At 42.4% G+C, this 25,361-nt stretch overlaps 1 protein-coding gene and 1 long non-coding RNA gene across 5 annotated transcripts in view; one reads left to right on the top strand and one right to left on the bottom strand.

Moving 5' to 3' along the window:
• MEIS1 (Meis homeobox 1) overlaps window positions 1–25,361 on the bottom strand; it is a 152,815-nt gene that overhangs the window by 121,454 nt on the left and 6,000 nt on the right. For 3 of the 4 annotated variants that reach the window (XM_083495244.1, XM_083495246.1, XM_083495243.1), the window contains exon 6: window positions 24,194–24,340. The exons of the other annotated variant lie outside the window; for it this stretch is intronic. In XM_083495244.1, the coding sequence (XP_083351370.1) occupies window positions 24,194–24,340 (147 nt within the window). The remainder of the gene's footprint in view (window positions 1–24,193; window positions 24,341–25,361) is intronic. 4 annotated transcript variants of the gene reach the window in all.
• On the top strand, window positions 1,733–12,033 carry LOC310703221. The gene is made up of 2 exons (XR_014524007.1): window positions 1,733–2,668; window positions 2,866–12,033. It is a non-coding gene; the product is annotated as an uncharacterized lncRNA (long non-coding RNA).

Consider the following 25,361-nt stretch of genomic DNA (forward strand, 5'->3'; position numbering starts at 1 on the left):
GCAAAGCACTGAGGAGGTTGTAAACACTCAACAAATGATGATGATGCTCCCTTGCAATGGAGCTCTTCAGGAGAAACAGAGGCTGAGAAGCTATTTTGTCATTCTGTCCCACATTCTCCAGGTGGTACACATAGGTTTCATGCAAACATTCTGCATTACTGTACCATTGTATTTACAACATTAACTGGCACTGGCATTTTATAACGGCATTCTACATGGTATTTACCTTTGTAGCTACTTAAACCATTGTAACAGTCACAGGTGGCAGTCAATGTTTTAAGCAACTGAGTATTTTTATGAGCCCTGGGGCAAAGCACACCAACAAGGCTCAGAGGCAAGAAGGGTGAGAAGCAAGGGGGAATTCATGAGGAGGGAAATTAGCAGTGTTGACTTATCCCCTTTGTTTCCCTGACTCATCTTTCATTTGCCAACCTCCTGTTCACTGTGTGCTGGAGAGTCAAGGATCACCTGGCTTCCACATGTGGGAAAGATGGATAGTAAATATAATTTTTAATATGCATATATTTTGTGTGAATGTATATAAATCCTCAGACCTTAACTAATTCCATAAGAGGAAATAGTTTTTCTATTAAAACTGCATTTGTGGCTTTCAGTGGCGTAGCGTGGGTTGTCAGCACCCGGGGCAAGGCAAGTAATTTGCGCCCCCTAACCCGTGGATTTGCGCCCCCTAACCCTAACCCCCAGGTGTTGCGCCCGGTGCGGCCGCCCCCCCCCCTGCACCCCCCACGCTACGCCACTGGTGGCTTTAACACCTTGCCATAGGAAACACTACTAAAACTTCAGGCTGGCTTTCTCTTCTATATATGCATCAGAAATAAGATGCTAATACTGATTGAACATTTAGGCTGTGGTGCATATATGAATTTGTTAAGTGGCACAGGAAAATGTCCATACAAGAGCATGGATCCAAAGAACTACACAGCCATGCTGAATTCACAACTTTCAACCTGTATTTCTTCAACGTAAGTCCCCAGTGTCACATAGCAAGTTGCTTCTGAAACTGTGGAGACTTTCAAAAGCAGTTTGCAGTCTGTTGTGGGGGTCTGCTGTTCAAAGGGGGGAAAGTCAGTAACTCCACCAAGGACATCCAAGATATTGGAGACACCTAAGTAGCTCTTAGGATGCTAGCCCAAAATTTTAATGGGGAGGTGTATACACATCTCCGAACAGAATGCCCTCTTGAAGACAAATGTTGTAAAACATCAGCTTCTGTTAATATATATAGCTTTTTATTGCACCTATAGATTTATTTACATAATACCCAATTTTATCCTGCAGGTGTAGGATATGATGGGCCATTCTCATGAGCATCTAAACAGCCTCTCCAAAAAGTGGCTGAGATCTTTTTTTGCGGGGGGGGGGGGAATCAGGACATCTTAACCTCCCAGAATCCATTGCTTAGCCTCTAGGCCCTACAAACAGAATCATATGTCACAGTAAACGAACAAAAGTCTGCAATAATAATACTAAATGTTTCACCAAGGAATTGACAAATGTGTGAATACTCTGAAATTTCCATTAAAGGTTTAATCCTTACATGCCAATTAAAACACGTAAGAGGTACCGGTAATTGGTATACCAAAGAATATTACACCTATTACTGTAACACAGAAATCAGCCCTCTATCCTTCTGTACACAATAATAACCAGCTACAAAGCAGAAAACCAATCTCCAAGAATTTTAAACTAGTACTTTATTCTGTAGTTAAATTCATTAGTATAGCAGACTGTACATGAAACAGAAATCGTGTGCCTATGTTATGCTGAAATCTCCAACATAGATCATTATTTTATATCAAATTTGTATGAAGCACAGCAGTTTAATATTCACAACATGCAAGAAGGATGACTACTGAAATTATACGTCTATAATTAAGTCATTGAAAAAAATCAAAAGAAAGACTGTTTTATACTTTAAAAGTGAAGTTACTTTTTTCAGTAAAGGTTTCTGGATCAGAATTCCAGGCTGCAATTCTAACAATGCTTTTGGGAACATAAATTAGACTGAAGTCAATGCAGTCCAACTGCCCCATAAATAGAACCCCTAACAAATTAAGCATACTTAGGCTTTATTTAAACAAGTTCATGTGTGGTTAAATTTCAGTTATTTCAATGTGACATAAGCATATTTTTTTCCATATTTGCCAATGTTATACTCATGGAAGCCCTTTCACATGTGTGCAGCTTACGTATGTGCATGCTAGGCCACAAATTCCATGTTGTGCATATAGGGCCAGCTAGATGAGACTTAAGCACAACTGGCAGGATTTTATACAAATAATAAAATTATTTGTACAAAATTATTGTTTTATACAAATAATAAAATTATTAATTATTATTATCATTCTGAAAATTATGTCCATATTGTTCAATTTCCTGTCTCTCCACTTTGTCCCATTTTTACATATATGTTAAAATCAAGCACATTATTATACTGTAAAGAGGCACAGGATGAATAGAAAAGACTTTTGCTTTACTGTTTCCTAACTTCTAGTACTAACTGAATTTCTCGCTGACAATTACCAAAAAATAAACTGGCCTAGCCCCTCCTCTTATGTAAACCTTTCCCTGATAACAAGCCAGTTTAGAAATCCAAAATACACACACATTGTGAGCACCATCGACTTTGTGCTCTGCTACACCACTGGTTGAGTAGTTTGCAGAGCCAAAGAAAAGAGAGTCACACTGCTTCAGGCTTCTGCTTTATTGCAGGCATGTTCTGCAACATGGTCTCGACGTGAATGGTGGATTTATTCTCTTTTAGTTTGTTCTGTAATACTTCCCCAATATTATACCACAACAAAAACTGGACAAAAATAAACCAGAACATTTGTGGTGTAAAAGGTTACAGGATTTCATCAGGTTACGGGATGGGCACACTGCCTGGAAAGGAAGCAGTGTTTTTGTAAGTACAGTGTTGAAAGTGTGGTAATGTGTGACATCTCCCCCCCCCCCCCCAAATAGCATCATGAGCACAAATCATCATTATTCAGGGCATCTGGAGAGGACCCCCAATTCAAGTACTGTCTGATCGGTGACTAACACATATGCAGCAAAGTTGGTAGAAGAATGTGATCTCTTTTAAAAGCCTGACACCTAGTCTATTTCATCACAGCCCCAAACAGGTGTTCTTTATTTCAAGCGTCAAAGCTCAAGAGTGTGCCTTATTAATGAAAAGTGAGGGGGAATGAAAAGACCTGGCAGGGGCAGCTCTCATCCAAGAAGAGAAACTGACCTTGCTTTTTGTACAATTAAAGTTGCCATCATTAGTAGCTTCAGGTTCAAAAGAACACACTGCTGTCCTATGAAACAGACCTTCTGCCTGACTTGGTTTTGGGGGAAAAATAAACATACTGTCATGGTATCGTTAATACAGAAAAAGAGTCAAATATTGTTTTCTTAATATGATATTCAATTAAGTTTTACTCAAGAGTAGACCCACTGAAATTAATGAACATGACTAAGTCAGAGAACTTGGTTGAATATCACCCTTATTCTTTTCCCTCTATTTCTTCCTTTTTAAGCACACACACACAGCATTTCAGGAGACTTAAATGAGAAAGACCAGCATGAGTCTTTTTATTGAAATAATAAGAGCAAGCCAACGCAAGAAACACATCACCAGTATTAAGATTATGAAACCTATCCTAAAAGCTTTATGCCTCTCTGTGCATCGTCTCTCTCTCCCTCTCTCGCACAATAAGAGTACAGCAAATGATTAATTAATAAGTTGAACAACAAATTTTAAATTATAAAATCTGCTAAGGCATCTTAGTCTTGTTCTAGATTTGGGTCCCTAGAATATGGGTATCATTAACATCTGACCTAAAAACTGATAGCCTTTCCCATAAAGCTGCTGGTGACCATCACCAAAAATCTACCATAATACTGGTGTATACTGAAGAGGAATTGCAGTGACTTAACACCATCACTGCTTAGGCTGTGGTAAGCCACGCTGATGCAAGTCACAGCTTAGCTTGTCTCTGAACTAGGTGTTTGCACTGATCCAAATAAAGCATTAGGCTCCTCACTTCTGGATAGAATCCCTAGAGCAGAAAAGCTCCCAGAGGAACACGGTCATTAACATCTTGCCACCTCAGACTAGCACACAGTAGGAAGCCACCAATTGCACTGGAAAGTTACATTTTTCCATTTCCTTTACACAGTCAGCATAAGACTTCCTTTGTAATAAAACAAAAAACAAAACCCCGCAAATCTCCAAAACACACACACACACCTTTGAATGCCCTCACCCACTTTTTTTTAACCTTTTTTTTACATCTGGTCAGTGATTTCCAAGTTTAAATGGAATGTGGAAAGCCTTGTCCAAGAGCATGTGTGATTCGCCTTTCTCTTTTTCTTGAAAGAAATAAAATCAAATGCCAAAGAAAAAAGCCAGCCTTCATTCCCACTCTGCAGCTGTGGTGTTTTAACACCCCACAACCACTTCAGTTCCATTGCTGGTCAGTAATACACTCACACTCTGTGTGTTCCATAGCACCTACATAAATCAGTAATATTTTTTCCACTGGGTTCACAAGCAATGAACAAAGTCCTGCATGTGAAGGAACAAGGCGCTGGGCATGAATATAGCATGCCTGTGTGTTCTTTACGGGCAATCGTGCAAACTGTTTTACTGCTCACCTCTGGGAATAAGAGCATCCTCTTCATACTAGAGGTACAACTACTGAACAAAAATGTGTGCATATAAAAGATTGATAGTATAATTATCCTTAATCACTGCCACACCTGGCAACAGTCACCAGTTAATGGTCCACATTGGCAGCTGTCCATCAAAAGCACTATGCTGTAAAGAGTGGGATGTACTGCCACTGCCACTATTATAAACACCAACTTCATTTCAAAACTGGACTTATTGTAATGGCATGAGGGTGTTGTCACCGATCACCAGCTCAGCTTTAGCTGTGCACCGTTTCAACATTTCACAGAAAAGATGTTCCACAAAGGGTTGTCAAAACTGACTGACCCTTTAACAGAAGAATCACAAAAATTTAGCAAATAAAGCTTCTCCCATCAGGTAGACAGGAATGGGGAAAGTACCAACAAATGTATATACAGTATGTTAAAAGCACAAAGGGGTCAAAAAAAGGAAGCAACGCACACTAGGATTTTTCAAGGACATTTACTCTAGCACTTCCCTAGGCCCCAATTTATGATGCTTATGGGATCAGATGCAGACTTCAAATGTACACTAAAGGACCACAGTCCTTATATCCTGCACTCTCACCACCACCTCAGCGATATTTTACATGGCTTGTGAAAGACCAAGAAGTACGCCCTATACACCGAAACAGAGTATTGGCAAATATAGAAAGCAAATGTATAAATAATTCATTAACACCACTCTCCCTTCATTACATGCCAAGCTCAAAAAGGGAAAGACCAATTAGATTGCTGCCCTACTTCTACACCACTGTTATCACCGACACATGCCTATATTGGGGGGGGGGGACCTATCAGCAAAGTATCATTCATTAATATATAGGATCAGGGTTGCTCATACAATCATGGTTGAGAACATTTGCTGATAGTGATCTTATGTTATATTCACTTAAGGGTGTGCCAACACTTACTACTGTAGTGCAGAAAGGAGGCTGCTTGTGGCTTTTAACCATTTACAAGAGAGAAAACAGCAGATGTTTAAAAATCTGGTTGTTCTGGATTTATAGAAGTCTCGTGCTAATTCTCCACACACAGAGATGAACAAAATTGCAGTTATGAATAGCCTAGAGTTATCTAATGTAGTAGCATCTCTAAGCCAGTCTAAACCTTGTCAGTGCCTGGATAAGAAACCACTTAAGAACACCATGTGTTGTACATCACTTTGAATTCCTGACAATATATAGTGGGATGTGTGGTGGGTTTGGATTTGGGCAAACCCAAGTCCAAATTTATCCTCGTCTGTTGAATAAATAGGCTATTTAGTCTCAGAGACAGGTAAGTTGAGCAAATTACAAGATCAAAATACTGTTCTGAACTTCTTGGAAGAAAGACGAGGTACAGAATATAAACTACAGCATAATCCTAGCCCTGCACACTCATATATCCTATTAGGACTTACTTCCAGGTAAGAGGGTTAGGATTTAATACATGGATGTTTGCCTGAAAAGTATCAGTAAGCCATTTGTAATGTTACAGATGTTTTAACAAGTAAATGTCTACATACAGAAATAAAATTACTTAATTTTCATCATAAATATACTTTTAACAAGGTGCAACTTGTGGAAGGTTTAGCTTTCCAGTGTCTTCTCCCAGTGGCATTATGGTTATAGGTCATAATAGAAGACGAAGAAGAATCAGGTACTTGCATATACTATGAAACTCACAGTTTCTACCTCTGATGCAGGAACTGCATGCAGAGGTTGAAATACTTGTATGTCATTAATAAGTGACATGCTACAGGTCACAGTTAATATATGTTGTACAGAAGTACAGTAGAAAATGTTGTTTATGTCATTGCAAGCATGCAACTCAAAAGGTACCTGCTCTTTGGAATTTGGAATTTTGTTCAAGTTATCCCAAGTCGTCTTTCCTATTTATTACAAGGATTAGATAAGGATAGTATGATATGTTCTGGTCCCTGCTAGATACAGGTGTCTTCCTGTTTCAAGCCATAAGAGATATTTCTACCTGACTTGTATCTTGACCTACAGAAGCTTAAATACCCCTGAAAACAATTCTCACTGATCAAAATGGAACTTATTTGGATGATTGTCTCATGTCACAATCACAAGACAGAAGTACTGTTTTGGGGGGACACGAGGCGGGCAGGTGTGGAGGACTCCCTGGTCCTGAATGGTGTAACTGTGCCCCTGAAGGACCAGGTGCGCAGTCTGGGAGTCATTCTGGATTCACAGCTGTCCATGGAGGCACAGGTCAATTATGTGTCCAGGGCAGCTGTTTATCAGCTCCATCTGGTACACAGGCTGAGACCCTACCTATCCACAGACTGTCTCGCCAGAGTGGTGCATGCTCTAGTTATCTCTCACTTCAACTACTGCAATGCACTCTATGTGGGGCTACCTTTGAAGGTGACCCAGAAACTACAACTAACCCAGAATGCAGCAGCTAGACTGGTGACTGGGAGCGGCTGCTGAGACCACATAACACCAGTCTTGAAAGACCTACACTGGCTCCCAGTAAATTTCCGAGCACAATTAAAAGTGTTGGTGCTGACCTTTAAAGCCCTAAACAGCTTCAGCCCAGTATACCTGAAGGAGTGGCTCCACCCCCATTGTTCTGCCCGAACACTGAGGTCCAGTGCCGAGGGCCTTCTGGCAGTTCCCTCGCTGCGAGAAGCGAAGTTACAGGGAACCAGGCAGAGGGCCTTCTCGGTAGTGCCACCCGCCCTGTGAAACGCCCTCCCACCAGTTGTCAAAGAGAAGACATCTGAAGGCAGCCCTGAAGCTTTTAATGTTTAATAGACTATTGTATTTTAATATTCTGTTGGAAGCCTCCCAGCGTGGCGGAGGAAACACAGCCAGATGGGTGGGGTATAAATAATAAATTATTATTATTATTACTACTACTACTAGAACAATGGACTGCCACAGTGCTCTCTATATGTAGCTGCCCCTGGCTGAATACTGCAAAAAGAATATATCTGGGGCCTGCCTCTTAACAGGGTAAGTGACCAAGAGCAGGATAGGCTACACTGCAATGTACTCACTGGTTTCAGTGAATGTTCTTGGCACAATTCAAGGTGCTGATTTTAACCTACAATGCACAAAATGGCTTGAGTCCAATATGCATTTATAGAGATTCTCCTTCTCAGTGATACACCACAATCTCTAAAATGAGAAAATATATGGATGTTATCTTCTGTACAAGCTTGACTGAAAAGTCAACGTAGAAATATAGGCTCAGTGGCTTATTTCCCTACTTTGGAAAGCCTAGCCATCATGTAGAACCAATGTAAATTGTTTCTATTTAGACAAGCATCTTTCAATGGCAGATGTGTATGTTTTATTTCAGTGTTTTCATTGGTTACTAAAAGTTGTGGGTTTTTTCAATTTCAGATTTTTCTGACAAATTAAAGAGAACAATGGCATGCACAAGACAAACTTTCAAATCTAAGAATCAACTGACAATGGTCTAGGGGCCACATTCAGTGGAATATATAAATAATAATAATCAGTGAGATTGAGTTGCTTCCTTCTTCCATTTCTGACTTCTGATTATTATATTATTTCTCTATTTGTTGTATTTATAAACCATCCTTTCTTTTAGAGTTTAAACGTACTTAACATTGTCAACTGGATCATCTCCATCTACAAGCTTCCCGACTCTCTCAAAGGACGCACAACAGGCGGTATAACAACAAACTGTAGGCAATGTACATATATCTTAGAAATATATAATTCTATAACCTAGTTACTGGCAATGGTTATGTCTAGTGTTAAATACCATGTCAATTCTAAAAGTACTGAGTTAGCAAAACAGTTTTCACAAACTACTTAATACCTTGGTTTTTAATATTTGTACTTCGTGCCTCCCTTTAACTCAAGTGAAGGATCGCTATGATGTTAGTGAAATGGCTTTTTGTGGCACAATGCAAGGACCTACATCCTGGACAACTTTCACTACAGTAAACTTTTTACAAAATTTCTTTTCCAGCACAATTTTATGACATATGTCTTCTGGAAACACTGTTGAATGCAAAACCTATTCATAAAACAAAGCATACATTTATTCTTGGTATAGTAGGTTTTAGCAATTTCTGCCAGGACACTGTTTCTGATGGCCAAATCCGGCTATGTCCAGGATATTCTGGACGTATGGCAACCCTACGGTATAGAGACACACCCACGCTGCAAAAAGACACTGAAAACCAGGATAATATTGTATAGCATTCTATATTACCTTTTAAAGCAATGCACTACTAAATTACTTGAAATGTAACATAGCACAACTGGCTGTCCACTCACTCAACAAGATTTCCCCCCTCCTCCCCCTGCAGCCTTCCAACTCCTAATCTGCATCAGAAGGTTTCCCAAAATTCCAGAGCAGATTTTAAGGGCTTGTGTGTGGTTGCAGGGTGGCAGGGGAAGGGAAGAGAAGCCCCATTATTCAAGTGTATGTCTGTTCTGGCAGACAGATGCAAGTAAAGATCACCAAACAACCATAACATACCCAATATATCTCGCTAATATCAAGTGCAATATTCTAAAAACTGCTAATTTGTAGCATTCGTAAAATTGATCCATAGAACAGCTGCATATAAATATTTATGCTCAAAACCATACTAAAACATAGGTTAAAATGGTAAACCATACCATCAACTCTAAAATCCAAACTTAACACTTTCTGAAAAGTCTTTTAATGTTTGGCTGAGCTAAGATACTCAGCTGCAGTCTTAACATGAAATGAAGCATTGAGATGACTACTTTATGATGTCAAATCCATCCAGAGAAGTAAATTTATAGTGACTAAAGTGTATACTGATCTCTCAAATAGGGCTACACAGGCAACAATCCTGAAATCACTTTACTCAGAGTTTTTCTTGAGTAAGGCTGGAATCCTAAATAAACAAAATAGGAAATAATTCCACAGCAATTAATTAGACTTGCTTCCAAGTACATGTCACCGGGACTAGGATGAGCTGACCCATAACCCAGTTACAGCTGAAGTACTTTGACATAAGCCAATTGAGGATGTATTTGTAAAACCTTTACTTCAAATTCCATTCAAATAAGCCAGACTTACTTCCAAGTAATGAGTTTAGAATTAATATGTTGGGTTGCAAAGGTTACAAATTAGAAAATGGAATAGAAGGTGAAGCAAAAAAAAAAAAGGCATGTTAGCATATTTTACTGATTTACTGTCTTTAATGAGACTTACTCAAGAGTAAGTCTGTTTCGAATTGGAGGCTTGTTTAGGATAATATGTAAAGCATGTAGATGAATAACATTCTGGATCTTGACTTCATAAACATATCTCTCCAAAACCAAAATAAATAAAATAACCTCCAAACAACCAACAAACAAGACTTGACATGTTGAGTCTGAAGAAGCTGATACAGATCTAACATGTCAAGAATTCACACACGACACACTAACAGATGCCAGACCCTAACTAGACATGATAGATCATAATGAGATTTTCCAGTGATCTCAACTAAATTAAGAAAAGAAGCCTGAATGCACTGCAAGAGCTTTAGTTTCACCTAAATTTTCTGCATTTACTGTATCTGCTTCCCTCTATAGAAAGGCACACATTTCAAGCCTATGTGTATCAGCTCTAAATTAAGTAGCTGAAGTAGGAGAGGCACAAGAAGTTAAACAGGCTGGCTTACCTTGGGAAACAAAAGGCATGCTATTACAGCCCTGAGTTACTTTCCTGGTTAAAATATTGTTTCATATGGAGCTTATTGAAAATAATTTAATTATTCTCAGTTATCATAATGAACTTCAGAGTACAGTATTATCTAATGCACAGAAAGAGAGTGTTAGAGGAGAGGAAGTGGGCAGGGGCAATTTAAAAAAAAAAGTCCAGTTTAACATACAGTACTTGAGATAATGATAAAAAAAGATACTCCCTCGGTATTACTACAAAGCACAGAATTGTCTGGCTTTCTTTCATTTTGTACATATATAAGTAATGAGAAAAAGTGAAAAAGAGGCAGGTATTAGCTTTATTCAGCTGAGTACAGAATGGCTATACTGTAGCTATCTAGAAGAAAACATATTCAAATGAATAAATACATGTCTTCAAACTGTTACTGTGCTAATCAACAAAAATCCGTATGGTATTTTTACAGATTTATTTTGATTTATTTTCTTTTTAAATCAAGTATCATTCCATATCACTTTAAAAAAAAGTTTGAGTCTGGAACCCTAGAACCAGACACTCAAGACACGCAAGTCTGCCCATTTTTTGTGGCGGGGGAGGTGTTTTAACCTCTTTTTAATATTGTCTTTTAATGTTGTAACCCACCCTGGGAACTCAGGGGGAGAGCGGGTAATAAATAAATAAATAAACAAATAAGGCAGATAAGAACACATAATCAAAGCGTTAAACACACAGCTATAAAAAATTTAAAATACATGAAATTTTATTTTAACTGCTTTCACTAGTTATTTCAATAAAGCATATGAACATATGCATTCACACAAAAAGTGCATGTGTGAAGTGATATTTGGCTGAACTTTGCATGCGTGTGCACGTGCACACACACACACACACACACACACACACAGAGGGTACGTGCTTGCTATCCGTAAACGCGTTCATTTGGAGGGGAGGAATACTCACAAAATATGCTTTCATGAATACCTGACTCACATACTTCATTCACTGAAAAGTAGAGCCTGCAAGGGTCAAGTTTTACTCAGAGTAGACTTGTTGAAATTAATGAACATGACTAAATTAAGGCCATTAATTTCAACAGGTTTACTCTAAGTAAATCTTAGTTGAATACCACTCATTGAGACTTCCTTCGAACAAGTACCTACATTTCGCATTGCAGGTTGATTTTAAAAGCTCCAAATTTGCTAAGTAGTAATGTGTTTGGTTTAGACTTGAAATGTTTTCTCCCTCACAACTAAGAAAGTCAAATAATTATTTCCACAGCACTTAAGAAGAACAAAATATTGTTATATTCTAACAAATGGCGAAAGACCACTCAAAATTTGCGGGCGTAAGAACGCTACTGCACACACAATTTTTCCAGACCCTTCTAGTCATGCATACTCACATAGTTGCACATAAATTTACTTTCACGCTTAGTTTTGCTGTCATAGTCCCATTATAACTACTCATTATGATTTACTACAAACATCACAAAGTCTTACTTTCAGAAGATTTCTCACCGTTGTGCTATCATGTCTAAAATGTGAATTGAATTGTCCCAGACACTGTAATATGCCAACAAATGTTTCATATGACAACACCACTTACATACAACAAATAATCACAACACTGAGAACAACAATTCTCCCCAAAAGTCAAAGCAACAAATGTTAATAAAATAAAACAGTATTTTCTCTTTAATTTTTTTTTATTTCACAACAATCCCCGTTTTGCTATATTTTTTCTGTACAATCCTAGAATGCTTTTATCTGTTTTGCATTTATAATGACTCATATATTATCACAAACATACAAATAAAAATGTTGTTTATTGTTAAATAACTTGTTTTCAAGTGGCAACTTCAGAATTTAAATAAAATCTAATGCAGTAACGCTAACATGGGGATTAAAATTAAATCCAAAATGTTTGTACGATTGCAACTTTACCAAAAGGTTCAAGCTTGTGAAAAAGTTATGTGTTAAATACAACTGATGATTATACCTCAACTCATCTACATTTTTCTGGAACAGGAGCTTTAATATATGATTGTCATTTAATTCTTTGAAGCTACAATTTCATAGTCACATAACCTAGGAGCAAGTACTATGAGACTCAATGGGGCTTACTCCCAAGAAAAATTGTACTGGATCGCACTGTTAAGACTAAAACCCAAAATACTTGGGAATAAGCCCCATGACTACAGCAAAACCTAATTCCTAATAAACGTGCACAAAAGTGCACCAGACACATTACCTGTGTAACTTGTACACCGTAACTCATAATCAATGCATTCAAATCTCTGATAAGCTTTTTGTTTTATAATTCCGCAACACAATGAATTCTGCAAGTTTACCTAGAAACCCCACTGGTTTCGAACCCAATCCTCTATCTTGTTAAGATGAAATACTTGGGCTGACACCCCAGCCTCACAAAGTGTTTACCTATACATTTCTATCATCAATCAACAGACCTACATTCAACCAACTATGCTTAGGAACGCAGGCTAAACAGTAAACATTAATATCCAAATTAAACTGTACTATGGAGACATATGTCCTATAAATTTCAGTGAGACAAAAACTGACACAAAATGAGCAAGGTGAACGACTCTTTGTTTTTGTTTTTCAGCAACCTACTACCTGAAAGAAAACTAGGTATTATTCATCCATAATGTAAACATACTGTAAAGTGTGTGTGTGTGTGTGTTCCAAGCCCCTACCCTGCTTTTTAAATGAACTATGTCAACCTAAATGCAAGGGCTGCTTTATCACAAATACATCAACATCCCACAGCCCATCTAGGGCCATCTAACATATCAAGGTTGCAAACATTTAAGACTGTAACAAAAATGACTGAGACTCTAGTCTAGTATCAGTTTCCTATCCCTTCAACAATTTCCCTGACAGTGGAATCAAATAATGTTGAATTATAGACCTCCTCACAAGAAGTCTTATTTCATGTTCTTTTTTTTATCGTTTCTTTGCTAGCCCCTATAGGAATCTGGCTGTTTGCCAGTTTGCATTTATATTTCTGTATACATAATTGGCATGCATATGAAGATTAAATGATAATTCTGTCAAACATTACTATTTTATATTTGTTCAAGTTTATTTTATATAAGAAAAATACTGTTGCCCCAATAAATTGCTTGCATGCTAACATACTTTATTTGGATTTGTGCTAGTAATTTTTTTTTATATTGCACTTTCTTTAAAAGGCGAGTCTATAAAAGCTACCTGCATACACATTATGGAAAGGCAAGTGTCATAATCTTTTACAGTTCACCCAGTGGCACCTGAGAGCAAGACGAAGTAACTTAACAGCAAAAAGTCCCATGGCAGTGGTTGACATATTTGGATTATTTCCAAAACTGATACTCCTCAGTGATTTAGAGACATGCTTTGTTATTTTTTAGTATGGAGTTGTATAGTATTGCATACATTTCCCTACCAACAACAAGCCAACAGCTCTACCTTAAAGCCTACACAATTCCAATACCAATTCTTTTTTTCAAAAAATAAATAAATGTATTTCAGTCTGCAGTACAAAACAATACCTCAATTGAAATGTGGAGAGTCCTTTTAATATATAAAATAACACACTAGCGAGCTCTAATTTTTGTTCATTCTCCAATGTTATGCAGGAAAACATTATAAAACATATTCCTGGCAAGTAGTTAGTCCATAGCAGCCTACAGAAACTCAACAGAACTGACTTCTAAGTAACTATTCATGGTATTAGTCTGTACAACTAATGGTTTTATTATTGCATGAACTTCATGTAATGCAAGTTTTTATTTACTTTTTATTTTTAAAAATGTTACCATGGCATTGAATGTCAAGTTGCAAGCCTAATGCTGTAACTGTACAGTCCCATCCACATAAAGTTTATCTCCACAAAGGTCTGTATGCATCTATAGGCAACTCCACATTTGCAAGGGGGTTGCGTTCCGAGGCATTGCATGCATTGGTGGGACGCAGGTAAGCCCACTGTGCTGCCCCGTTTTGCTCCCGCCCTGTTCTCCCCCCTTCTGTGGCCAAAAATGGCACACGCATCAGCGATCGTGTGCGTCTCAAACGTGAAGAAGAAGAGGAGGAGGAGTTTGGATTTGATATCCTGCCTTTGACTCCCTTTAAGGAGTCTCAAAGCGGCTAACATTCTCCTTTCCCTTCCTCCCCCACAACAAACACTCTGTGAGGTGAGGCTAAGAGACTTCAGAGAAGTGTGACTAGCCCAAGGTCACCCAGCAGCTGCATGTGGAGGAGCAGGGAAGCGAACCCGGTTCCCCAGATTACGAGACTACCACTCTTAACCACTACACCACACTGGCTCTCGTGCACAAATGGGGAACTGCTTGTATGTCCTATACATGCATTTACCACATTCTCACTGCAGTTCACATGACTGATAAAACTGCATTTTTTATTACCATAATGCAGTTGGTGTCCTAAGGGCGTGGCAGCATACTGCTATTCTTTTTTTTAAAAAGTATTCTGAAATACCAACAGTGGTGGCCTAAAGTTGGGCATGGCCCCAACCATGAGTCAGATCAGACCCCAGCCAAGGCCCCCAGGGGTTCAGAAGGGCCCACCCACCAGCCAAACCCATCTGTTGCAATACTCACTTCCATTCATGCCAAGCTCCAGAGGCATTGCATTAGGGGTAAATAAAGATGGTGGAATGGTCACCACAGATGAGATGTGTGCTTATTCAAAAGTGGCATCACCAACTAAAATCCTGTCTGGGTTCCCGCACTGGGGCTGGCATGCATGTGTGAGTTTTGTTGGACTAGAGCACATCAACAGAACTGTGCCAAGTGTCCCTTGAAGTCTGATGCTGGCCCTACAGCCAGCCCAGGGGCCAGATCAGCCCCCCTGCTTTTTTTTGGCCCAAGACACCACCAATGTTGGCAGTGGCAAAAAGAAAAAAATATCAGTGTTATACACAGCACTGGATCTCTGATCAGCTCAGCTCCCTAATGTGGATTAAACCTTCCCCCTGCCCCACATGAGATCAGACATTCACTGAGCAGGGAAGGTGTGCTGTCTGTGTGGTGTGTGTGTGTGTGTGTGTGTGTGTGTGTGCATATGTTCAAGACTGTGGATTCCGAATCCACTTTGGTCACATACTACTGGAAGGCTGGTAAAGGGTGAATTCATCCCAGGGGCCAAAAAATATGAGCCATCTCTGCTCTAAAACCTGTAGCAAACAGTGCACGACCAGGTCGTTTCTGTGAGAACAATTGTGTTTGACACCCTAACCCAAAACACAAGTTATTCAGTTAGTGTGAAAATACAGATGATCACATTCCAAGTAGCAAGTTATCATGGCATGCATATAACTACTTGCAGGTAGTGCTCTGTAGCATCCTATCAAATGGTAAGGAGAGTTTTACCACACATCATTCATTCATTCATTTAAAAGGTCACCACTTGGCAGGACACTGCAGACAACTAGTTTACCAAGTGGTAACATTCATGTGGTGGCTGGCACTTCCTAAGCGTCTGCCTGTATTCAGAGTCACTATGGTGCCAATAGAATTTACCTCCAAATAAATGAACTTACAGGCTATCCCAACCATTTTTACAGAGATGCACGTTTTTATTTTTTAGTTTAAGGCTAGGCTGAAAGGATTACAGCCATGCAGAGCAATGCTAGGCATATTTATTCAGAAGCAAATACCACTGTAACCAAATCAACTTCATAAGTCTACCTAGGACTGCAGCCTTACTTATTTAACAAAATCTATACACCAACTGATTGTAAAAATAAAAAAACCTGAAAGACTGAGGCTCACAATTTTCCATGTGATGCCCAGACTTGATGTAATAACATGCAAGTGCACACATCTGGTAAAACAAGAATAAAAGTAGGTGTTTTTTAAATACTGTTACCCAATTTTCAAAACTTAACACAATTTTTAAAATTGTATTGTACACTACAGCTGCAACCTTGAACACATTTACCTGGGAGTAAGTCCCAAATAACTCAAGGTGGCTCACATCTGAGTTGATGTGCATTTCTATTAGTTCAGAATACTTAAAATTCTAAATGTTACATGGAAGTAAGTATTACTGAATTGCCACTAAGTAAAGTGTTTACAAGCATCTATGCCAAAAGTATACGCACTTTACTGAAAGTTCCAGATAAACATATTTAGAACTGAAGCATAACTGTACTATTTATCCAGAAATGCTCATAATTTTTGAAATCTACATACACTTTATCACACCAACGGCTGTATAAAGAATATGAGACTTAATTCAAAATTGTTATAGAGCAGCAACTATACCAGTATAATCTGTGCTCTGTGATTTAAACATTAAAGAACTAATCATACTCCTCACCTGGGTAAAATGGGTTGAATTTTAATTAGCTGCTACTTCTGTCCCATGGATATTTACTTGTTAAGTCCTATGTCAAACACACTTATTAGAAACAAGTACCTCTTCAGTCAATTGATCTTGCCTTTAACATCATTTCTGAGCAAAGAAAGACGAATAAAACTATGATACAAGCCCGTAACTGCGCAGCACTAAAATTAATAGCCAGCCTTGTTTCTCAGCAGTAGAAAACAAGCTTCAGACCAGATGAGTGGTTAAATTAGAAGTGGTTAAATTATTTGGTTCCACTGGATCCCAAAGCTAACCAGCCAGCCTCCCTACCTGCTTAAAAGCAGCAAGCATGTCAAGTCCAGAGAAATAAAACCCAACCCTGTCATCTCAGTACAGCTAACCCTCATCAGGACCAGCCCTAAGCATAGAATTGAAGAGTCGGAAGAGACCACGAGGGTCATCTAGTGCAATGCAATAATCTTTTGCTCTACTGACTGAGATTCCTTCATACTTGGGCCCACTGATTTCAACTGAAATTTAATTCCTTCTTTTCTTTTCTTTTTTTTAGGGAGTTCACAGCAGCCGTTTTAAGCCCCTGGGAAGTGGATTCTCCTCAAGCTGCAACTTTGGACCTGGATTTCAAAGTCTTCCTCAAAGCACCACCTCCACACACACACACAACAGCTATTTCCCTCAGCTTCCGTGCTCAACCAAGCCCCCGTTGCCCAAAAAATAAGAATATTCCTCAGTGGCAAATTCGGCCTGTGTAACTCTCGAAATCTTTTTTTTTTTCCCCCTCTGGGCCAAAACTTCCCGAATAAAAACTTGTTGGCGCCACACCGATAAGAAACACATTGGAAAAGGAGAATGAAACAACACCCTAGCAGTGCTCGGCTTTTAGCGTGGAGCACACAAGTACTTTATAATAAATAGGATCGTGAGGGGCATGAATCTTCCCGCCACACTCCTGTCACACACCCTTCGAGGCCTGGTGGGGCTTCTTGGGGCAGGGAAAAAGTCCCCCCCCCCCAAAGAAAAAATCCGCTTTCTGCTTGTTTCCTAGTATTTGCTGTTAATATATCGGTGTGGTGTTTTTTCCGACTTGGTTCAGCCGTGGGCCACGCAGCCCCTTCCCGAGGCTCCCTGAGGGACGCGGCGTTGGTGGGGCTGGGGGCGGCGGGAAGGGAGGCCACCGAGCCTTCCCCCCCGCCCTGAGTAGGCCCTGCCCGGCGATGGCAGCAGGCGCCTCAGAGCGAGCTGCTTCCTCCTCTGGCCGGCTCTCCTGCCCCGCTCCCCCCGCTGGGCGGGCGCAGGCCGAGAGGAGACACAATCGCCCGGGGCCGCTGCTTTCTCTCCCCTCGGCCCGCGCGGCTTTCCCATCCTCCCTGCCCACTTTGGCCCATTGTCTTCCTCTCGGACACGGCGTCAGGGCCGGACTAAACCTCAGCGGGAGGCCGAGGGGGGAAGCGGCAGGGCGGCCTCGGCGCGTCGCCCGCGCTCGCTTTCTCGCCCTCTTCTTCCTTGGAGCCAAGCACAAAACACACACACACACCACACACCCTAGCCGGGCCAGCGCGCCTCGCCATTTCGCAGGCCGTGAGGGGAAACCTCCGGGTCAGCCCCGGCATGGAGCTGCTGCCCACCGCCTCCTTCCCCTGCCTCACGCGCCTCAGCCCGCCATTTTCGGCCTGGCTTCGGCCTCTCCGCACCCCGGGCCCTCTTTTCCCCGCAAAGGGCCTTTTCTTCCCCCCAACTCCCGGCCCAGCCAGAGGGGCCTCAGCCCTGGCCGCCGAAGCCGCGACACCTGCCCACCGACACGTGGCGACCGGGCCGCTCGGCTGCCTACCTCGCCACGCCACCTAAAAAATAAAATAATTCAAACCACATTCCTCCCTCTAGAACTCCGGGCGCCACACAGAACCGCCCTTCCCTTGGCAGGCTACAGTTCCCGGGATTTTGGGGTGGGGGGCTGCGTGCTTTCAAGGAGGGGCATGTGGGAAGGGGTTGCACATTTCGGACAGGAATGGCGAACATCTCCCTGGAAAAGAACTGCAGCTGACCACTTTTGCTCTCTTTCAGCTACTAGGCGTCCTTATGCACCAGCCTGCACTGAACTTCCATTTGAAATCATGAGCCTAGGAGACTCCTGAATAAACTTAGGAAATCAAGCAATTTTTGTGAGATAAAGCAGCCCAGCTGGTCGCACCTTTACGGGTTTCTAGCCCATGAGTGAACTTAGCTTTGTTTGACTTGTCTGAACCCCAGAAGATAGGTGGCAATCCACTGGGTCCTAAAGCACAGTTCGCAAAGGCCCTGCATTTTTCTTTCCAACTTTTGCTTCCTTTTCTGTTCCTTGGAATCTCAGTGATTTAAGATCAGGCACTTTCTAGAAGTTATTTTCTAGGGAATAATAAATGCAGGTAAATGATAAATACTCCCTCCCCAAAAGGCAAGTGCCAAATGTGAAAACTTTGCAAACATACATAGGCGTATCTTGCAGGAGGGAAGTCCAGACAAGCCCTTAAGAATTCATTGTATAGTTAACTTACAATACAATGGTCTACATGTCTACTCAGAAGTAAGTCTCTTTGGGTTTAATGGGGCTTGCAAGGATTACAGCCTTGGCTTTCTTGGCAGAAAAAGATTAATAGTGAGACACTCTGCACACCAGCCAAGGAGCAAACTTAGTGATTTATGCATATAAATACACAGGGTGGTATTCAATTAAGTTTTATTCAGAGTAGACCCATTGAAATCAATGAACCTAACTTAATTTCAGTGGGTTTACCATGATTAAATTTTAGTTGAATAACAGCCACCATAACCAGGTCAGATTAAGGTTGGCTGGAGCTCTGGGGCTCTACTAACTTGCAGGAGAAGAGTAGCAGAAACAAACATCCCCCTTACACAGTACTACACAGACGCATCACTGGTTATTAAGGGAACCAAAATGTGATGTATATAATACAAGCAGCATGTCCCCCTTTACAGCTATTTTGTACAACTTTCTATAGCTTAACAACAACCCTGTGAGGTAGGATCAGCTGAGAGATGGTGACTGGCCCAAGGCAGGAAGTAAGCAATAACAATGATGATTTAGGGGAGTTTAAAATGTGAGGCTGCATGTGTTCAGATTTATTATCATTATTAAAAATGTATAGGGCAAACTGTTTTTGTTTGCTACATTCCAGTTTTTAAATTTTACAGCAATCAACGCATGGTGGCAGGGAGGATCCCTGTTTCTCTGGCTTCAAATATGTTTCTAGAGTCTCATCACCTCTTTGTTGCCGGTGAATACTATGCAGTACTGCATTTATGCAGTTGCAGATGTTAATTTTTAATATATCTCACATCATCCAAATGTTGTGTTGCTGTTGTTTTTATTCTAACATGTCAAGAATGTAGCAGTGGAATGATGGGGTGAAGACGTGTGCTTCACAATTAAAAGTGCTGGGGTTTTTTTCTAGGGAAATGCAGCAGCTGAAGGAGGGGGAATGTTGGTTGTGTTGACTGTGGCAGCAATATGCAGGGAACGCATATTAGTTGCTTTCCCATCCATGCGTGTCAGTTGTTGGTGGTGGTCTAAGCACCTTTCCTCCAAAGAGTTCAACTGTGGTGTTCATTATTTCCCCCCTTTCCTTTTTATGCCCACAACAGCCCTGCAAAGTAGGTTGGGCCAAGAGAGAGTGAGTGGCTCAGAGTTATCCATGGCTGGGTGCTGATTTCAAACCCTTTTTTGCTCAAAAAAGTTTTTTCCCCTATAAAAAAACAGTAGTTATTATGAGATATTAGTAAACAACTGCAACTAATGAATGCACTGCTTACTTTTCAACAATTTAAACACTGAATTTATCCAAGCATAAGCATCTGCACAGAATTGCTGTAAATCTTCAGTCCCTCTTGACTCCATCTGAAACACCATGCTTGCACTGCCAGTTTCAGATGAGCTGATGAAAGGCCTGTGGTAACAGAGCTGGATCCTGAAACTTGATTTCTTTGCATGGTTTCAGGCTGGCCTGGGAGAAGAGCAGGGCCCTTGGCCTTTAGCACTGCGGGACAGGCAAAAATTAAACAGCTTAGACCTTCTCTAGTAGGGAGCTACAAATAAGGGGAAAGCTTCGCCTTTGACATTCTGTCTGCACGGCATATTACCAGTTGGGTGTGACCTCTGGTTTGTTTTGGGGCCATCCTCTACACCTGCAAAAGCAGGTGTCATAAAGGGCCAGTGGCGTAGCGTGGGGGTGCAGGGGGGGCCGGCCGCACCGGGCGCAACATCTGGGGGTTAGGGTTAGGGGGCGCAAATCCACGGGTTAGGGGGCGCAAATTACTTGCTTTGCCCCGGGTGCTGACACCCCACGCTACGCCACTGTAAAGTGCACGCGCTTTCTGTGCAAATCTGGGTGCGTCTCGACTCCACACACGCGGCACGGGGTCAACAAAACCCCTGTGCTCTCCCCACTGTGGGTTTCCTTCCCCACAACGACCATTCCCAAATCCCTTCTGGCTCGCTCTGCCCCCGATCCATTCGCTCTCCAACGTGCGCAACCCGATTTCCAGCATCCGGCCGGGGGCGCCCCCGTTTCTCCAGCCCAGCTCCCCTAATCCCAGCTGCCACACAGGCACGTTAGGGCTCAGCGCGATCCTCCGGAGCAGCTCAGATCAGAGGTTTAAATGTCGCCGCTTTTCTCCGGGCTGCGCTTCGCGCAACTGGAGCACAAATCGGATCGCCGTAAGAGGGCGTCTGCGCGCTCGCTCCGCCGGCTTTCCGTCGCGGGAGGCTGGGTGCTTCGGCACAGACGAGAGCCACCCTCTTCTCTCCGACGGGGTGGGCGCAGCTACGGGAAGGGAGCCTTCTCCTCCTCCCACCGAGCCCAGCCCGGCAAGAGAGAAGAGGAGCGGTCTCTTGCTCCCGGCGGCTAAGGACTCTGCCGTCGAGGGCCGAGCAAAGGCGGAGAAAGAAACCCAGCACAGCTCCCGAGACAACTAACGTGGCACCGCGGCTGGCGCACCACCTGGAAGGGATCTGCCTGCGCGGCGCAGCCTGCAACAGAGCGCGCAACGCGGCTACAAACAGGTCGAGCCACTGCGCTCCTCTTAGCCGTCGCTTCTGAGCAGGCGAGAGGAGGAAGCGGCGCAGCACATCTCCCCCGAGAAGCGCCCACGGCAGCCTCTGAAACACGGGCTGCAAGCGGCTCGGCCAACAGACGGGGCGGCGCGCGCGCCCAGCTCGGCACAGCCGTCGCGCGCGCTCAGGAAAAGACCTGTAACTTCTCCACTGAACTTGAAGCCGGTCTTCCTTGTGCTAAAGTCAAAAACGAAGGACCGGGAGCCACGACCCCGCGCGATTTTTATAAACTGTGGGGAGCACGAGAGACTCTCTCTCTGTATAAACTGAACAGACCACCTCGCCCCCAGTCCTACTTCTCAGTCTCAAGTCACTGGAAACGCAATAAACTGCGGGCCAATCTCACCTAATAGCGACAAGACAAGTAGCAAAAGTTTAAAACGGGAGAACTTTCGGCTCCTGGCGCCCCTCTAGCCCTAAAACTATAATGGGCTGGATATTTAGATCGTCATTTTTGCGACGGGAAAGAAAGGGAAGGATGCGGAAACAGCTGAAGATAAGGGTCTCAGCGTATCAATAATATCAACCCCCCCCTCTTTTCTTTAAAAGAAAACAGAAACCAAAAGACAAACAAACACAAACCCACATAAGTTCACTTCTTCGGCTTTCACTTTAATAAAATAATGGTTCGTTTGGAAAATGGGGTATAAATCTTCATTTTGGAGGCAATTAAAGTGTTGATTTCATTCGTGCCCCTGAGCGATTCTTGTAATTTGCTCAAATAGCTTTATGTACCAAGCGCTCCAGAGCTTTTAGAAACCCATTTTCTAGTTAGACTTGTTGGATTACAATTGCTATTCAAGAGCAGCTCCCCGAGCTTTTCCTCATCCAGGGCTGGGTTGTAACAGCTCCCGGGTGCTCGACGTCCAGGCAGAGGCTCCGGCGGAGGCAGAAAGGAGAGTCATCTCCCCAAACAGCGACCATCTCGCCTCCGTCGTGCCAGGAGACCAGCAGAGGACGAGCTACACGCCCACTTAGGAGTGGACGCAGGGGAAAGGCGCTGCTGACTCTGCCAGCAGAGGCGCGGCGAAGCAGAGGCTCCATGCAACGTGTTCCCTATATTAATATTAACATTTTGTCCATGAGCTTCTGGGAAGTCCAGGGCTCAGCACACGCGCGCGCGCTCCTCTTGCTCCGGACAGCCTCTGCTCGCCATGCCTCATCGCGCCTAAGCAAGGCGCGCCACCAAAGCGAGCGCATCCCCACGCGCCGGTGCGGTGCGCCTCTCGCCAAAGCGGATCTAGGAAAGAACGCGCTAAATCAACCCGACGGTGCCTCCTTGGGGAACCCAAGACAGAGCTGCTTCCAGGAGACCCAAGCCGGCTCGGCGGCGCCTGGCTCTCTTTTCTTTTTAACAAAAGGAAGCCTTCAGAGCCGCGGCCCGGTTGTCCCTGGGACCCTCCGACGTATCGGGTCGTAAAGTAGAAAAAACTCGGAGCAGCCAGACGCTTCCTTTGAAAGGGAAGCGGCTTCTGCAACTCAACAACAACCATTAACTATCCTGCCACCTTCCGCGAACCAAGACCCCGATGGTCGCTAATTGCTGTGTTAAGGAGCATCGATTAGTTAGTATCACATCCCGTATTAATCCAAAACGGCACTTTCGTTTTCCTTAAGAGAAGAAGAAGAAAGCAGAGCACATTCCGAGGTAGCGCATGTGGCCATGGCGAAATCACACTGGCATGCGGCAGGATTGGGCCTACCCTTGGAACTGATGGCGAATATCCCATATAAGGCGTGTCGAACGCATGCAGGCAATTTGGAGCGCGCACACGATTATTTAAAATAAAATAAAATAAAAGGAATCGTGCATTTATTATTTATTTTCTCGGTTAAGTCAAATAAAACCCGGCGCCCTTTGCAGCCGTCAAGCTCGGCACAAAGCAATGTTCACTGAGGTCTAAAAGCGTTCGGGCCAAGAAGAACTGACAAGACAGGCTAATGAACCGTAGAGAGAGAAAGAAAATAGCCAGCATTTGCTAGATTTCCAACCCTCTCTGCCTTCTTTCCCCGGACCACCTATCTCGGATTCCCACCCCCCCTTCTCTTCACCCCCACCTCCACCCCAAATCATTACTTTACCCGAAAGCCTACGATTCAGGCCTAAACACTTCCATTATCATTAAAAAGGGAGTAAATAAAATAAAGACAAAAATTAAAAGCGACAAGGAACAGGTCAAGTTTGCAGGCGATGCTTTTACAAGCTCATTTTGCCAGGTCGAATCGGAGAGCAAGCCTTAATGAAACAATAATGGCCACATTATTCAAAAATTTTCATTTCGATGGAAATTTATCTAAAAGGGGCTTAATCATATGCAAATAATAAAAAGGGGCGTTGTGACCCGGTGAGCTATCTGCATACAGATTTGAGCGGTTGTTACAAGACTGGAGATGATCATACCTGATCTGTTAGATTTGCTGATCTCGTTATGTCTTCACTGTCTGATTTTGATCCGCCTTCTCTATCGTCTATCACCAAATCGATAGGCATTTTTCCTTTCAAACAGCTAATATACCGGTGGCAGAAATTGTCACACAATTCGTGTACCTACATTATGACAGAAGTAACAAAACCAAAATACAGTCAAGTGCATGTTAAGTGAAATTGACAAGAGCAATCACTCCCCCCTCCCCCTCCCCGTTCCTGACATCAAAAGTTCTAAACAGGGGGAAACACGCTGCAATTATCCCCTCGAGACGCATCCAGAATTAAGAATAACTTTCTTTTCTAGCAAAATAGAGATATCCCAGAAAATTGACAGTGACAAGATGATTCACAGCCTACAACGTATTCAACACCCGTGTTAAATTCATCTGCTCTCGGAGCTGTGACCATTAGCGAGGTGACCTGCATGGGTGACATTTAAGGTAAACTATTTAATTTCACCCAGTTATATCATCGCAAACCCTTTCCGAAGGAGGCTGGGGAGACAAAGGGTCCCCTCCTCCACTTGTAGGCAGAGATGAATGCACTCTGGTGAAAAACATTATACACATCCATGACCTTAAATTTGGAGGCACTGTAACCTAATGTGAATGGGCCTATTTTAGCCTATTTCTTGTAGAACGAAACCAATCCACTTGTTCCTGTTAGATAAAATGCCTGGAATGCCTGCATCCATCCCATCTCCCCCATGTATTAATAAATCTCTCATAGATGTTTATTTTTAGGGCAAGGGGTAAATTCTCCAGCTATCAATGACATACACAGGTCCACTGAAATATAGGTCCCCGAAATGCTTCGATTCTGGCGCAGCCTTGAAATATACTTGCACCCAGAACCGAATTTATTATTGCTACGCAGAAATTTAAGGAGCAAACTCGGATTGCTCAGGTCTCTTCGTCTTAGGGGTGGGTGGGGGGACGAGAATTGCCCAGTTCAAGAGAAACAGAAACTGACGCATCTAGCAAATCTGGCTTGTTTCTGCACAACGTGACAGGACAATCTATGCCCTGAATGTGACCCTGCAGATGGCTTAAAAAAAATACACTACAAAACTAACTACAAACCAAAAGAAGTGCCTTGACCGAACTACCCACAGGAACCAGGCAGACGAGGTATCAGTGTT

The sequence above is a fragment of the Podarcis liolepis genome (genome assembly GCF_965112155.1).
Source record: "Podarcis liolepis genome assembly, chromosome: 3".
Classification (NCBI taxonomy): domain Eukaryota; kingdom Metazoa; phylum Chordata; class Lepidosauria; order Squamata; family Lacertidae; genus Podarcis; species Podarcis liolepis.